At 36.2% G+C, this 15155-nt stretch overlaps 1 protein-coding gene across 1 annotated transcript in view; it reads left to right on the top strand.

The window, feature by feature from the left end:
* Positions 1-15155, top strand: part of BCKDHB (branched chain keto acid dehydrogenase E1 subunit beta) — a 97684-nt gene that overhangs the window by 48995 nt on the left and 33534 nt on the right. Inside the window, exons 4-6 of the mRNA XM_032275434.1 lie at positions 11692-11825; positions 12405-12560; positions 14792-14900. Coding sequence (XP_032131325.1) covers positions 11692-11825; positions 12405-12560; positions 14792-14900 — 399 coding nt within the window. The remainder of the gene's footprint in view (positions 1-11691; positions 11826-12404; positions 12561-14791; positions 14901-15155) is intronic.

The following is a 15155-nucleotide window of genomic DNA, read 5'->3' as shown; positions in this document are numbered from 1 at the left end:
ATAAAAGATTAATTTACCTCATAATAATGCAAAGTTTTTTTTTTTTAGGATTTTCTTTTTTTTAAGTCTTGTTTGGCGCTTAGTTGTTTTTTTGGTGGGATGAGCGAGAGGTTTCTAAAATAGTGCTTTTAAACAATTGCCACAACCTCCATGGGTAGTTTATTTTTAAGAATACCTTTCCCCCTCTAACGTAGTCTTAAGTAGAATTTTTCTTCTAAAATTGAACAGTGGAGTCAATTATTTTATTTGTCCAAACTCCCCCTGCCTAGGGTATTGTTTCTCTAACTGGTGTTAACTAACCCTTTGTGTCCATGAATATATTCTGGGAGTTCTCACATTTTCTATGAGATTTAAATTGGGGTTTTAAATGTAAGGTAATGTAAGCATTGTCTGGGTCGTCTGAATCACCTGCCGTATAACTAGATGCTACCACATGATAAAATTAGTGTTGGTGTGTATTATTGTGTCATGGTATGTGAAGGCCAATTACTTCATATTGTCTGAAGTGTATGAAGCTTTCACTGAGATTCAATTAACAAACAGTGCTAGGAGCACCTCTGCTTGCCACACCCAAAAGAACCTGCATTATAGAGATGACATGCAAGTTGTGGGCTGGTGAATTTTACAGATTCCATTTTTTAATAGAGCAACTTGTAACAGTTCATTAGAAATAAGTATATCAGTAAGTACAAAAAGAATTTTCTATACTTGCTTCTAGTCATAATTGAGTAAGGCACACATATAATGCAGATTTCAGTACAATTGTGATACCAACCATATCTTTAAGTGACTTCCTTAAATTAGTGTTCAAGGACTGCTTGTTAGTGGTTTTGTTTGGTACAAGGTCCTTAACTGGTTAAGGAAGTCATGAGGTTATCAGTACTGTTTTGTACAGTGCATTTAGGTGAATAGCTATTCTTTTCATTAGAATGATTAAAGTAAAAACAAAAACAGAAGGATTAAATATATTGTTAGACTCAAAGCTTTGTTGGCATTGTCATTTCAGGAGAAAACCATTGTTCATTATGCTATATTTTTTACTTTTAATTTGAATTTAATTGGTAATATAGTTATTTTTGTGTTTAATTTATAAATTTGTTTTGCCTTTGTCTTTTAGTCAGGGTGATGATTGCTAAGTTTTGTTTTGTGTGTATTAAAACAACATATTAAAAGTGGCTTAAGTTGACATTAGAACACATTTTTCCCTTAAAAGTTGTATATCTAGTACTTGATTTGAGAAACCTCAGTCTATGATACTGAACATTTTTGTATCCTAATCATGATGGCTAACCGTTAACTAGATGTTTTCTATGGGTTGCTTAAAATTGTGACTTTTCTTCTTTTCCGTCTTAAAAAAATTAATTTCTCTAATACATGGCTACCTAAAATCATGAAATAATCCATTGATCTGTGTGTGGGTAATTGGATATTCAAAATATTGTTACCTAGCCTGATTCTTAGTTTCTGTGATTTTGACTGTCATTTCTATTTTAATATTATTTTGGTCATTCATTTTTCATTTATTCATATAGTGAACAAATATTTTTAAAATTCCACTATGTGCAAGGGACTATACACAGAATCTTTATATTTGGGTGGGCCTATAGTCTGTCTTCACTGTCACATTTTCTAATTGTTTAAATGAAAAATTTCATGTGTATATTATATGGTACATATCTATTTCAACTAAACTAAGTCTGCCTTGCTGACATATCTAGACATCTTAGTACTTGGTGTTACCACATCATGATTGCCATAGACTTAGATGTCCCTTTCATCCAGAATGGTGGGTTTTTTAAGCTTGTTCATTCAAATAATATTATTGAATGACTGGTAAATTCAGGACATTGTAGTAGGTACTACTGGACTACTAATGAAATGAATGAGACAGTCTGTGTTCTTAGCAGAGGAACTTACAAATTATAACCTCGTCACTGAATCCTTGGAACTGATTTGGGCTTTGCTGTATGTTGACATTGTTGTATCTATACCCAGAATTGCAGACTCATTGATTATAGAGTGCCTTTTGCATTTAATAAACATTCATTCAGTAAACATTTACTAAGCACATACATTTGTTCCTGGTTGATTTTTGTTTTCTTTAATTTGTCTCTTACCCATTATGATGACCCAGATATCTTGCCTTGCAATGGTCAGGATAATAGAGGTAGAATTTATAGGACAAGGTTCACAAACAGCTATTTCTAAACAATGCTTCTGGGAGGTAACAATTTGAAGAATATTGTTATAGGATAGTTATAAATATAGGTTAACTTCCTAAATCTGGAAACCTTGGAACCTTGGTGGCATGTGCCACCTGGCATATTATAGAACCATAAAAACAGTGCTGCTTTAAAGCAAAAGCAAAATTAGATAGAGGGAGATGTCCCCAAGAGGTACAGGACCAATGACAGCCTTGGCTAACCCTATGGGATCTGTGCAGTCAGAATGACTCTTTTGCCAACTACTTGTTCCTAGTTGGGCTGAAATAATCAGGCCTTTGCAGTCTCACACTGATCAGTCAATGGATGGGTGATGCCAAGCATGACCTTAGGCTTAAAGTTTCACTGCAGATTAAACAGGCCCTGAAGGGTCTGATAGCTGAAGTGCTGATATCTGTCAGTCAGCAGAATTCTTAGCAAGCAAGGCAACATGCTGAGTGATCTTCACAAATGGATGATCTGTACTGCACGCATCATAGTGTTCACCCTAGGCAGTAAACTGTGACCATTACCTTGATGACAGGATTGATTATTCAGTGTTCTTTTTCATTTTCTAGCTCTGGATCATAAGTAGCCTAATTTAGGATGCTAATATATGGTAGATTAAGGGGAACACCATTTTCCCCTTATTACTTTCTACTTAGGTGTTAATATTAGGTAACTCTAATAATAAGGTTACTATAACCCTTGATTTACCAAGGTTAGTCCTGTTTACCTAGAAATACCCAGTTTAAGCCTGTTGTAGATCAGTTAACATCTAACATCTGTTTATTATTTTTAGTAACTCCTCACAGTCTCAGAAGTATCCCAGTTTGTATCCTAGTACAAGATTAATTGTATTGTTATTCTACTTAGTAATTTTTAAAATTTGTTTGCATATTTATTCTTTAAGCATTTTCCTGGCCTGTCTAATGAAGAGAATGTTCTATTTTCCATTTTTTAAGAGGGAGAAATGGTCTTCTGGATTATCTTTGTATTTTGGCTTTAGTTGAGCCTAAAACAAATGGATTTTATCTTTATCAAATTTTTCATCATCAAGCTTTAAAATATTGTGAAATCATAACATATTCTATCAAGTATACTATGACTGTGAAATTACTGGAATGTATTATTTATTTCTGGCTCCCACTGTTACAATTGTGTCTATAATGACTTTTATTTCCCTGGTTTATTTTGTAGCTTAGTCACAAATATTTATGTTCTTATTTATCTTTCTGCTCAGAGACTCTGGGACCTGAGCTGTTTCCCTGATGGATTTGATCATTTTCCAGAAGGATATTCCAACCTATTCAAATCTAGGCCCTGAGGAAATACAACTTGCTTAGAGAGAGACAATTTTAAATCTGCTTTTACGGAAATCTTTATGGAAAAAAGAAAAATTTAATTTTATCCTGGGTAGATTTAATAACTTCCAGATTATGTTGTTCACAGATAAACTCTAAAACTAATTAAAGCTTCAGAAAAACATCTAGGGACAGAAGAAACCGAGATTCTCAGCCATTCCCTTAACTTACCAGGAAGTAATAGGTTGTCACGTTAAGTTATGCTTTTTCTTTTTCTTACTTTCTTTTTTTCTCATTCTGTCGTCCAGGCTGGAATGCAGTGACTTGATCTTGTCTTACTGCAGCCTCTGCCTCCTGGGTTCAAGTGATTCTCCTGCCTCAGCCTCCCAAGTAGCAGGGTTTACAGGCATGCAACACCATACCTGGCTAATTTTTTGTATTTTTAGTAGAGATGGGGTTTCGCCATGTTGGCCAGGCTTGTTTCAAATTCCTGGCCTCAGGTGATCCACCCACCTCAACCTCTCAAAGTGTTGGGATTACAGGTGTGAGCCACCACCCTGGTTTCTTTTTCTCAATTGTTTCTCTGCCTTCTTTTCACTATTTTTCTGGTCTGTAGTTGTGGCTGAATGTTAGCTAGGGAACAGGGCTCACTGGTGGATTCAATTCTACCCATCTCTAACTGCTTAGTGAGAGAAGTCACCTCTTGATTTTAATATGAAGTTTAGTGTTATGTAATGGACAATATCTTTAACAGATGGTGCATGGCCAGTAATGTAGAACTTCTTAATCATGTTCCCTTTACAAAAGAAGAACACTATTGGAAAGTTATGGTATGATTTTATGCTTGATCTTCAATACTTGAGAAATTGATAAGTCAAATATACATACAGTCAGCCATCTGGCATTGTACAAATGTTTTCATTGACTTAGGAGATCATGGAGGTATACAAAGCAGGAGTAGCACTATATAAGAAAATGGCATGTTATATAAATATTTATTTCTTTTAGTCCAGTTATCTATACTACTTATAGCAATAAATGTATCAGAAATATTAATTTTATTCAGTTATCTGAGGTTTAGAAAGAAGTGATTTAGATGGTATTTACTTTTTTTTTCCCCCCCAATCAAAGCTGCTGGGCGTTGAGGAACTGTTTTGGAGGAGGCATAGTTTTTTTCTACACATGAAGTCAAAGCCACTAACCACCTAATTAAACATTGGCTGAGCATGGTTTGCAGCACTTTGATTTATATAGACTCCTTCTTGCAACTTCTTTTGAGCCTCTGAAACTTACCGAGTCATTATAGACCCCAACTGTCCTTAAAAGATAGGGATTTCAACATCTTTTGTTTTAGTCATCTTTTGGACGAATGACTTAAATTATCATATATTTCAGAAACATTCATTTCTTGAGCTAAACTGTGTGGTGTGTGTGAAATTACTATATTATCACATGTACACTATTTAATAGTATTGAATTTGAGAAAGTTGGTTCCAAATATCAAATAGCTGAGTAGAAAGTATAAAAAGACTTAATCCAATTGCTGAGAATGGGGCAGAAAAAAACGTGATTTTTAAATCCAAAGAAACTAGCTCCCCTTATCTAAATGTATCCTTTCAAACTAAAAATGTGTTAACTACTGTCACTGTGCCAGGCAAGTGCTAAGCACTGAGACTGTCTCTCCTTGTCTTTTATGGACCTCAGGCTGATCCTCTTTGCTCCCAGCCTGGCTCACTATCACTCTTTCCAACACTACTGTTGATGATCTTTTCAATATTTTTACTTCTCAGCTTCTTGTTCTTTTCTTCTCTGGTGATCTTATCCTCCATCCTACCTCAGGCTTTCATTCTCACAGGCATACTCTCGTCATTAGCAAGAACTGCAGTCTCTCCATAATCTCAGTTTGAAGCATCCTCAATTCTGATTAGCACATTGAATCTCTCTCTAGAGCACTGCTTCTGGTACCTTCATTCCAACAATCTTTTGACCTTGTCGATTCTTAAAATCTGTGGATTTTACCACCTTATTGCTGTCTTTCATTTCCCTGATCACCTTTCTTTCTTCTATACCCAGTTAAAATTTCATGTCATTATTTGCTTGGCAAAACCTAATTCTAGTTAAATCCATCCCTCTGTGTGAATCCTGAGCTGAATGTCACTGGAGCAAAACATGCTATCATGCAACTGATCTTTAAGTTCAAGGCTAGGAAGTTCAGGGTACTCATGTTGCTGGTCCATTCGGTCTTCCATTCTCCCAGATGGCTATTTCATACATTTTCCCCTCCTCAAAACAGCTTCCCCCATCCTTGTTCTTAGTTAATAATGTAGTTTTACATTTAACTGAAAAGATAGATGCCACTAACAAGAACTTGGATAAGCTCTTATCACTGCATGTATCCATGTACCAGCATCAATGCCCTTATGCCTTCTTCCCTCCTGCACTCTGAAAGAATCTAAAGGTTCCTATCAACCCCTCCACACTAGATCCCTTCTTCCCTGTCACCTTTTTGAAGACATGTTCCAGTTATTATTCCTTCTCTCCATTTCATTAATTTTCTCAAAATAATCAATCTTCTCTACTGATCATTCCCATCAGCCTGCAAATATGCTGTTATTTTTTTCAGTCTTAAAAATCTCTCTTGCTGGGCATAGTGGCTCACACCTGTAATCCCAGCACTCTAAGAGGCTGTGGCAGGTGGATCACCTGAGATCAGCGGTTTGAGACAAGCCTGGCCAACATGGTGAAACCCCATCTCTACTAAAAATACAAAAATTAAGGCCGGGCGCGGTGGCTCAAGCCTGTAATCCCAGCACTTTGGGAGGCCGAGGCGGGTGGATCACGAGGTCAAGAGATCGAGACCGTCCTGGTCAACATGGTGAAACCCCGTCTCTACTAAAAATACAAAAAATTAGCTGGGCATGGTGATGCGTGCCTGTAATCCCAGCTACTCAGGAGGCTGAGGCAGGAGAATTGCCTGAACCCAGGAGGCGGAGGTTGCGGTGAGCCGAGATCACGCCATTGCACTCCAGCCTGGGTAACAAGAGCGAAACTCCGTCCCAAAAAAAAAAAAAAAAAAAAAATACAAAAATTAGCCAGGCATGGTGGTGGGCTTCTGTAATCCCAGCTACTTGGGAGGCTGAGGCAGGAGAATTGCTTGAACCTAGGAGGCAGAGGTTGCAGTGAGTGGAGACTGAGTCACTGCACTCTTAAGTCTGGGTGACAGAGTGAGACTGCATTTCAAAAAAAAAAAAAAAAAATCTCTCTTGACCCCATATTTCCCTCTAGTGTGACTGTTCCCTTTCCCTTCTCTCTTCTCTCTTTTTTTTTCTGGGTAGAGGGGACAGAATATTACTCTGTTGCCCAGGTTGGAGTACTGTGGTGTGATCTCAGCTTACTGCAGCCTTGACCTTCTGGGCTCAAGTGATCCTCCCACCTCAGCATCCTGATTAGCTGGGACGATAGGCATGTGCTACCACATCTGGCTAATTTTTTTTTTTTTTTTTTTTGTATTTTTGGTAGAGATGGGGTTTTGCTATATGGTCTCAAACTCCTGGGCTCAAGTGATCCTCCAAAAGTGGTGTGATTACAGGTGTGAGCCATAGTGCGCCTGGTCTCTTCTCTCCTTTATAGCAACGTTAAGCCACATAATTGTCACTACTCATGGTGAAGAGGGAGACCCAGGCATCTCAGATAAACTTCCCCTTTTCATTCCTGAGACTGTAAACTTCCCCTTTTCATTCCTAAGACTGTAAACCGTAGCCCTTTTCATATGTAATTCCTAAGACTGTAAACTGAGACCCTTTTCATATGTAATTCCTAAGACTGTAAACTGAGACCCTTTTCATATGTAATTCCTAAGACTGTAAACTGAGGCCCTTTTCATATGTTAAGCTAAGATTCATATGTTAAACCTAAGATTCTTCCATGTGTAACATCTAAAGTATAAGCCTATATAAAGAAGGAACCTTCCTTTGTTAGGGGAACTTGGCTGTTAGGCGAATATGCTACCTTGCTCCGGCTGAATAAACTCCTTCCTCCTGTATTTGGTGTCCGAGAGATCCATTTCCCGCGGCCGCCCCTGCTACAATGGTCTTCAATTTCTGTGCCACTGTTCCCCTATTCTGACTTGAAGTCACTGCCATCAAGTTTTTTTTTTTCCTCTCTCTCTCCTACTTTGCAGAAACAGTCATGTTAAGGTCACCCATGATAAAATCCTCAGCCCTCATCTCACTTTCTAATAGTGATATAGACACAAGTTAATCACTCTTTTCTTAGAAACACTTTGTTTTGAGACAGCACATTATCCTGGTTTTCCTCTAAACTCCGGCTTGTTTTCCTTTTCAACTTGGCTGATTATCTCACCTGCTTATCTTGTTAACCTTGGATTATCTAGGATACAATCTTAGATCTCTTCTTTTCTCTCCATTTAAATTTACTAGGTAGTCTTATCTGATCCCTTGTTATTAAATGCTATCTTTATGCTTAAGACTTCCAATTTATATCCAACAATCTAATTGATAGCTCTACCTGAATATCTGAGGGCGTCTCAAAGTAAACATCTCCAAACCTGAGCTCCTGATCTCTCACCCAACATGCTTCTTCATTTTCCCTTTCTCAGTTACTGGGAACTCTGTCCTTCAGGTTACCCAGGCGAAAAGACTTTGAATCATTTTTAGTATTACCCTGGCTCATACTCCACATCCATTTCATCAGCAAATCCTTTTAGCTCTATCTTTAGAATATATCCAGAGTCTTACACCATTTCTCCATCTTCCCTGCTATTATGCATCATTATCTCTTACTGGGATTATTGCAGTATCTGATAATCAATCTTGTGGTGTCCACCCTTGCTATTGACAGGCTATTTACAAAACACCAGTCAGAGGCATCTTGCTGAAATGCAGCTCAGAGAATGGCATGAACTCAAGAACTTCCTGTTTTCCTCACTCACCTGCTTTCTGACTCATTCTCACATTTAAAAGTGTTTACAATGTCATGTCCTCCCAGGCCCTGTCTGATCTCTGTCATCTCCCCATTCCCTCCTTTAACTCCTTGACTTTATTTCCTACTACTCTTTCTTTCACTCTAGACCAGGCAATCTGGACTTCTTGCCTTCCCAAAGTGTTTGACATTTTTTTACCCCATGGTTTTTGTACTTGCTGGTCCCTCTGCCCAAAATATTTATTCTCTCAGATATATGCATGGTACCCATCCTCATTTCTTTCAGCCCTTTGCTTAACTGCCACCTCTAAGTGGGGCCTTCCGAATCTCCTTATTTAAAAATCACAGTAGTTTCTACCCACCTACCCCCCACTCCATGCTTCATCATTTAACAAACTGTTTCCTTCATTTATTTTGTTTCCTCTGACTAGAATCCGTCATGAGGATGTGAATGTTTTCATTTTGTTTGCTGCTGTTAGGAAACTGTATAATATTAAGTACTTCAAAAACATTTGTTCAATAGATATATGAATTATTTTAGTCTTTTGAATATTATACTTTTTCTGTTGCACATAAGAAATGGAGCCTTACAGTGTTTAGTAATTCGTGGATATAACACTTAAACCCAGGTCTCTCTTGGCTCATAGCACAGTCACTGCATGCATTCGTTCATCTATCAGGATACTTAGAGGGCACTACAGGAACTTTACATTGGATTAATTGCATCATAAGATAGAGGAAGTCATCAATATGTGCATCTTATTTGTGTTCTTATCTCAATCAGTATCTGGGAGAAAATAGAAACAGATTTTTAACAGTTCATGTTGAAGTTGCTACATAATGGAAACTTGTCAGAGAGAGTTGTTAAACTATTTCCTCAAATCAAACATGTTTTGGAGTAAGAAAGTCCTGAGAAACTCATTTTTTTTCTGCTTTCTATTGGCAACAAGGCTATAATTTCTTACTGAGATGAAAAATATCTGAATCCCATGAACTTGAGGTAGCAAGGAATCAATAAGAATGCTGCTAGTTTGGTTAAGGTGGTTCAGGTATTTATTCCAGGGCTGTGAATTCCATGGGAGACAGCTGGAATTTATGTTCATTTTATACCACCGAGTGGTTGTTGGTTCAATGGAATCATAGATTTTCAAAAATTATCAAGCTGCTCACAGTCAAATAGGGAATTGATGAGGAATAGAGGCCACAATTTCAGAAGATAGTCGCAGATCATGATGAGTATGAATCATGCTTTCAGTTTTTGCAGCTGCTTATAGGGTGGCAAACTACAGGATGTGTCTGGTTGGCATTTCCCAGCACCTGCCCCATGTTTCGTTCATATTCAAAGGGAATGATTAAGCTAAAAGTGAATTCTACGTATGAAAAAGAACTGGTATCCTTGGATTATGGAAATGAAATATAAATACCAGGTTTCTCCCAAAACATTTGGTTATGTGGTCAGACTGTGGCTATTGTCTTTGTTCACCCAGAACCCTGAAATTAGAATTTCTAACGAAATGCTTGCATTAGCTGAGAGGTGGTGGAATGTCAAGTGAGAATTGAATTATGCGCTAATATAATTGTACCTAGTGGCTTGAATGGATCATCTGAAGGGTTTCTCTAATTTGAAGAGTCTCAAACTCCAAAATTTACCTCCTTGTTGGTGGGCACAACTCTTTCAACTGGCAGAGATTATTTGCTGCTGGGCTTTTGGAGTCTCCTGCAGGCACAAGTGTTGGCAAGGATTTGATCAGTTTATACACAGACTTTGGGGCTCCCCCATGCTGCGTGTGCCCTTCTTTTAGGGATTTAGTCTGTCATTTTCAACCACTGGTAGCCCCAGACTATTTTCTGACACCTCAGATCAACCAGACTGAGTCTGTTTGAATTCTAGCTGTCTAACTCATAGACTGGGGAGTCCTTTCACAGGACAAGCCTTATGAATGTCTTGGTCATCCACTGGACTTAATTTCTTTCAAGAGCCAAGACTCCAGTTTATGCCTACTTTAGGCCCTTCAATGCCTTTAAATAGTTGTTTGTTTTATTTTGCCCAGCGTTTATAATGATTACATGTGGGAAGGATAGTCCGAAAAAGGCATTTCTGATATTGCATTCAGAACCTTGATAAGCTGTTATGTATAGTTTTTCATTATTATTGAATTTGAAGTACCACTTTCTAATTTCCATCATAGTTTCTTCTTTGAGCTGTGGGTTATTTAGCCATATATTTAAAAACATTTCTAGCATAATAATTTTTCTAATTATCTTTTTATTATTGATTCCTAATTTAATTATATTGTGGTCAGAGAATATATGTAATTTTAGTCCTTTAAAATTTGTTGACATTGGATTTGTAGTCCAGAATACGGTCAATTAATGTCAGTGTTTTCTGTTTACTTGAAAAGGATTTGTATTCTTTGCTTTTGGGTGCAGTGTCCTTTTATGTCAGTGAGGCCATGTTTACTGATCATGTTTAAATCATCTCTATTTTTTACACTCCCTCAGTTTTTTTGGTATGCCTTTTTTGTCAGTTATTAAGATGAGTACATAAAAAACATCATCTCCCACTATGTGGTGAATTTGTCTATTTCTCCTTTGTTAGACACTCCACGGTTAGATAACATTCCATTGTTAGATAAGTGTAGGTTTAAAATTGTTTTATTTCTTGTGAATTAAATCCTTAATAGTATGCATTTTCCTTCTTCATCTCCTGTATGCTTTTTTGCTGAAAGTCTGCTTTGCCCGCTATTAATATAGTGACATCAACTTTCTTTTGGTTAGGTTTTTTATTTTATACTTTTTCCTTCTTTTTTTTTTTTTTTTTAAACAACCTTTCTTTGTCTTAGTTTGTGCTTCCTTTCAAATAATTAATTGGGTTTTTCTGTCTTTTATACTAGCAAGATAGTTTTTATTTTCATTGAAACATTAGATTACTTGCAATTAGTATAATTATTACTTTCATTTAAATAATTCACCATACTATTTTTAAAAATAGAGACAGGGTTTCACTGTGTTGACCAGGTTGGTCTTGAACTCCTCATCTCAAGTAGTCCTCTTTGCCTTGGCCTCCCAAAGTGCTAGGATTACAGAGGTGAGTCACCGTGGCCAGCCATACTATTTATTTTCTATTTCCTCTACCTATTCTATACTTCTCCATCCCATTATTAGTTTACTGAATTTTTAAATGTATTATGTACAAGGTTACTCTAATTTGCCACGTAACCTTTTTTCTTCTTTTCTATTTTAAGGAAAAGATAGAGTTTTTAATACCCCATTGTGTGAACAAGGAATCGTTGGATTTGGAATTGGAATTGCAGTTACTGGAGCTACTGCCATTGCAGAAATTCAGTTTGCAGATTATATTTTCCCTGCATTTGATCAGGTAAGTAAATGAGTATTTCTAAGGTTGTTCAGTCCACGAAGTATTGAAGTATTATCTCTATCCTTCCACCCACCCCTACCTGTATTCTAGGAACATTTCGTTACCCTTTTACTAATGTATTAAAATTATCATTTTGTTATGAGCATATATTTAAAGATCTTATAGAATAGCTTAAGCAAATGGATTAGGGCTAGGAAAAGTGGCTCACACTTGCAATCCCAGCACTTTGGGAGGCCAGGGTGGAAGAATCACTTGACGCCAGGAGTTCAAGACCAGCCTGGGCAACATAATGATAATGAGAACCGATATCTATAAAAACTACAAAAATTAGCCGGGTATGGTGGCACAAACCTGTCACCCTATTTACTCTGGAGGCTGAGGCGGGAGGATAACTTGAGCCCAGAAGTCCAAGGCTACATTGAGCTTTGATCGTACCACTGCACTCCCTGGGTGACAGAACAAGACCCTGTCTCTCTAAATAAAAAAAAAAAAAAAAAAAAAAAAAAAAAGAAATAAAGAAAGAGGATGGATTGGAAGGGAGGGACTCATTATGCCATGCACTTTCTTTCTGTCCCTCAGATTGTTAATGAAGCTGCCAAGTATCGCTATCGCTCTGGGGATCTTTTTAACTGTGGAAGCCTCACTATCCGATCCCCTTGGGGCTGTGTTGGCCATGGGGCTCTGTACCATTCTCAAAGTCCTGAAGCATTTTTTGCCCATTGTCCAGGAATCAAGGTATTCTTATTTATGTACTTTATTTGTTTTCTATTTGATCTTTCCATTTTGGTTCATTCTATTAATATCTATGCTTATCTAGAGGAAAGAAAACAAACAGGATTCTTGGAATTTATGTGAACTTAACTATATTTAAGAAAGGGAGTTTAGCAGTTCTTTCAAGTATGCTATCCAGTACCCAGTTTTATAGAAAGTTCTTTTTGAAGCAGCACTGGTTTTATACTCTGGCATTAATTAACTTCATAGACTTCAAAGAATAAGACCAAGAACATAGCTGGTTTACCTCCCCTCTCTTTCAAAGCTTTATGTTTCTTTCTAACTTAAGTCTTTCTCACTTAAGTGCTGATGGGGTGATTTAAATAAATCTTCTGTTTAGTCTGTGTTTACCTCAAAGTCAGAGGGATATGACTTCTGCTTTTCATCTATTTCTTACTTGTTAAAAAGACTGAGAGAAGACTGTTACCTAGATTTTTTTTTCTGTTTAAAATAAGGTAATACTTGCTCAACCAATTAATTTTGAAGCATCTCCTTTTAATAGCCTGTCTTTCACAAAAGCTTAGGTTAAAATATTTTGATTATTTTATGTCCTAATTTTTCGTATTATCATCTTTTCTATTTCTGTTTACTGAATAAGCTTTTCAGGGGATCATTATAGAAACCACAGATGTGTGAATCCAGAGATGTATATTTGTTTTTTGGCCACATGAATTGGTTGCGAACATTTGTCTATGTTTTATTCTTGTTTTCCTGTTTGTTTTTTTCTACCAGATCAAAATTATAAGCTTATCTTAGTTGAGTAGAGGTTGCCTGATTTTAGAATGTGAGCTAGAAGTTGTAGAGAGGGAAAGAAGTCATGTTCGAGGCAAGTTATTTTTGTGCTTGAGTGGAACATTAATTCACATTTAATATTTATAATATTATATTGTTTTTAGGAACAGTCCTTTTCTGTCTGTCCCTACCTTCTTTTTTCTTCCTTCATTTCCTTTCTTCCTCTTTTTCTTTTTTTCTTCCAGCTAAAATGAACCTATACATAAAGTACAAAAGGCTAATATGAAGAAAGCAGACAAAGGGAAACTAAAAAGTAGGAATATAAGATAAAGACATTGTGTGACATGGTTATTAATGTGTTCAGAGGTCCATTGACAGAAAATAAAATAGTGACGTTTTTGATGCTCTTTTATTTTTATTTTTTTCTCTTTTATTTTTAAAATAAAACCCTTCAATAAAAATGGCTTTGAAAGCCGAATATAGCTTGCCTCAGGAAATCTTGAGTCTTTGTGATAAACTCAGGTTTATTTTCATAACTCTTCCTGTGTAAGAATTGTCTTTATACAATTATTTTATAATCATTTAAAATTAGACAAAGTTTGTGATTTGAGGCAACATGATATAGAAGTTAAGAGCTTGAACTTTGTTATCAGTGGGAATTGGGGAGAATCTCTGGTCAAGCAAGCAGTCTGACCTTAAACAAGCTACTTGTTCTCTCTAAACCTCAGTGTCTATTTCTAAAATGAGGAAAATTATAATAGCTACCTAGTGGGGTTGCTATGAATAGTAGATGAATTAATTCACAGAGTACTTGGCCAAGTTTACACATGTACTCCCTACTGTCATTATCTTTTTCCTCATCATCACCTTCATTCTCAAGAAGTTCCTGGGGCCCTTTCCTGTGAAGTGGAAATGTGAACTATCCACACTTTTCTTTTTGCTTTGCCATAACTGGACACTTTGGTGCCCGGATCGTAAAACTCAGTGGATAAATTTTTCACTTATGAAACGAAGACCATATTTTTTTCATGGGAAAGAAGGAGATTTTAACATGCTAAAACTGGAGAAGAGAGTTGCATGTACTTTGAAAGTAGCAGGAGATTATTAGTAGAAGAGATTTCTTTATAGATAAACAGGTAGATCTTAACAATACTACATTTTTTGGTTCGATGAATGATCTTTGCGTAGTCCTTTACTTTTTATATAGGCAAGTTTAGCTTCTTAAGAGAAGAGTAGTATCTTAGTTAATAGAACATGGTAGGCATCTGATAAATATCTGTTGAATAAAAGACATTTTTATTTTTATGTAATAAACTTAATAAGTGATAATGAGACTAAAAATAAATACCCATTATCTATTTTAAATTAGTAACAATTGGTTATTCAAGTATCAACCCTTTTTAGAAGTGAGTTTACTGGGATATATTTTACTAAAATTGTCTTTAAAAAATCTGTTTTTACAGGTGGTTATACCCAGAAGCCCTTTCCAGGCCAAAGGACTTCTTTTGTCATGCATAGAGGATAAAAATCCTTGTATATTTTTTGAACCTAAAATACTTTACAGGGCAGCAGGTAAAGGTTTTCTTTATTTTATATTTGTAAATATCTTTATATACTTTGTTTTTTTATAGCTCAAAAAGTTATATCTTTTTTTTCCCCATATGCTTGATTTATATTTTCCTTGTAAAAAAAATCCTGAATTTTTTTTTGGTATTTAGTTTGTCCTCAGGTGTAAATTTTACATTTGAGAAAAATTCATGTACCATTTTATATTTTGATCATGGAAACAAAGAGGCATTGTGAAGTGGTAGCAACAACAAAGGGACT

This window comes from Sapajus apella, unplaced genomic scaffold, assembly GCF_009761245.1.
Source record: "Sapajus apella isolate SASKATOON/1434 unplaced genomic scaffold, GSC_monkey_1.0 scaffold6, whole genome shotgun sequence".
NCBI classification, from domain to species: domain Eukaryota; kingdom Metazoa; phylum Chordata; class Mammalia; order Primates; family Cebidae; genus Sapajus; species Sapajus apella.
This window is presented reverse-complemented; position numbering and strand designations above follow the sequence as displayed.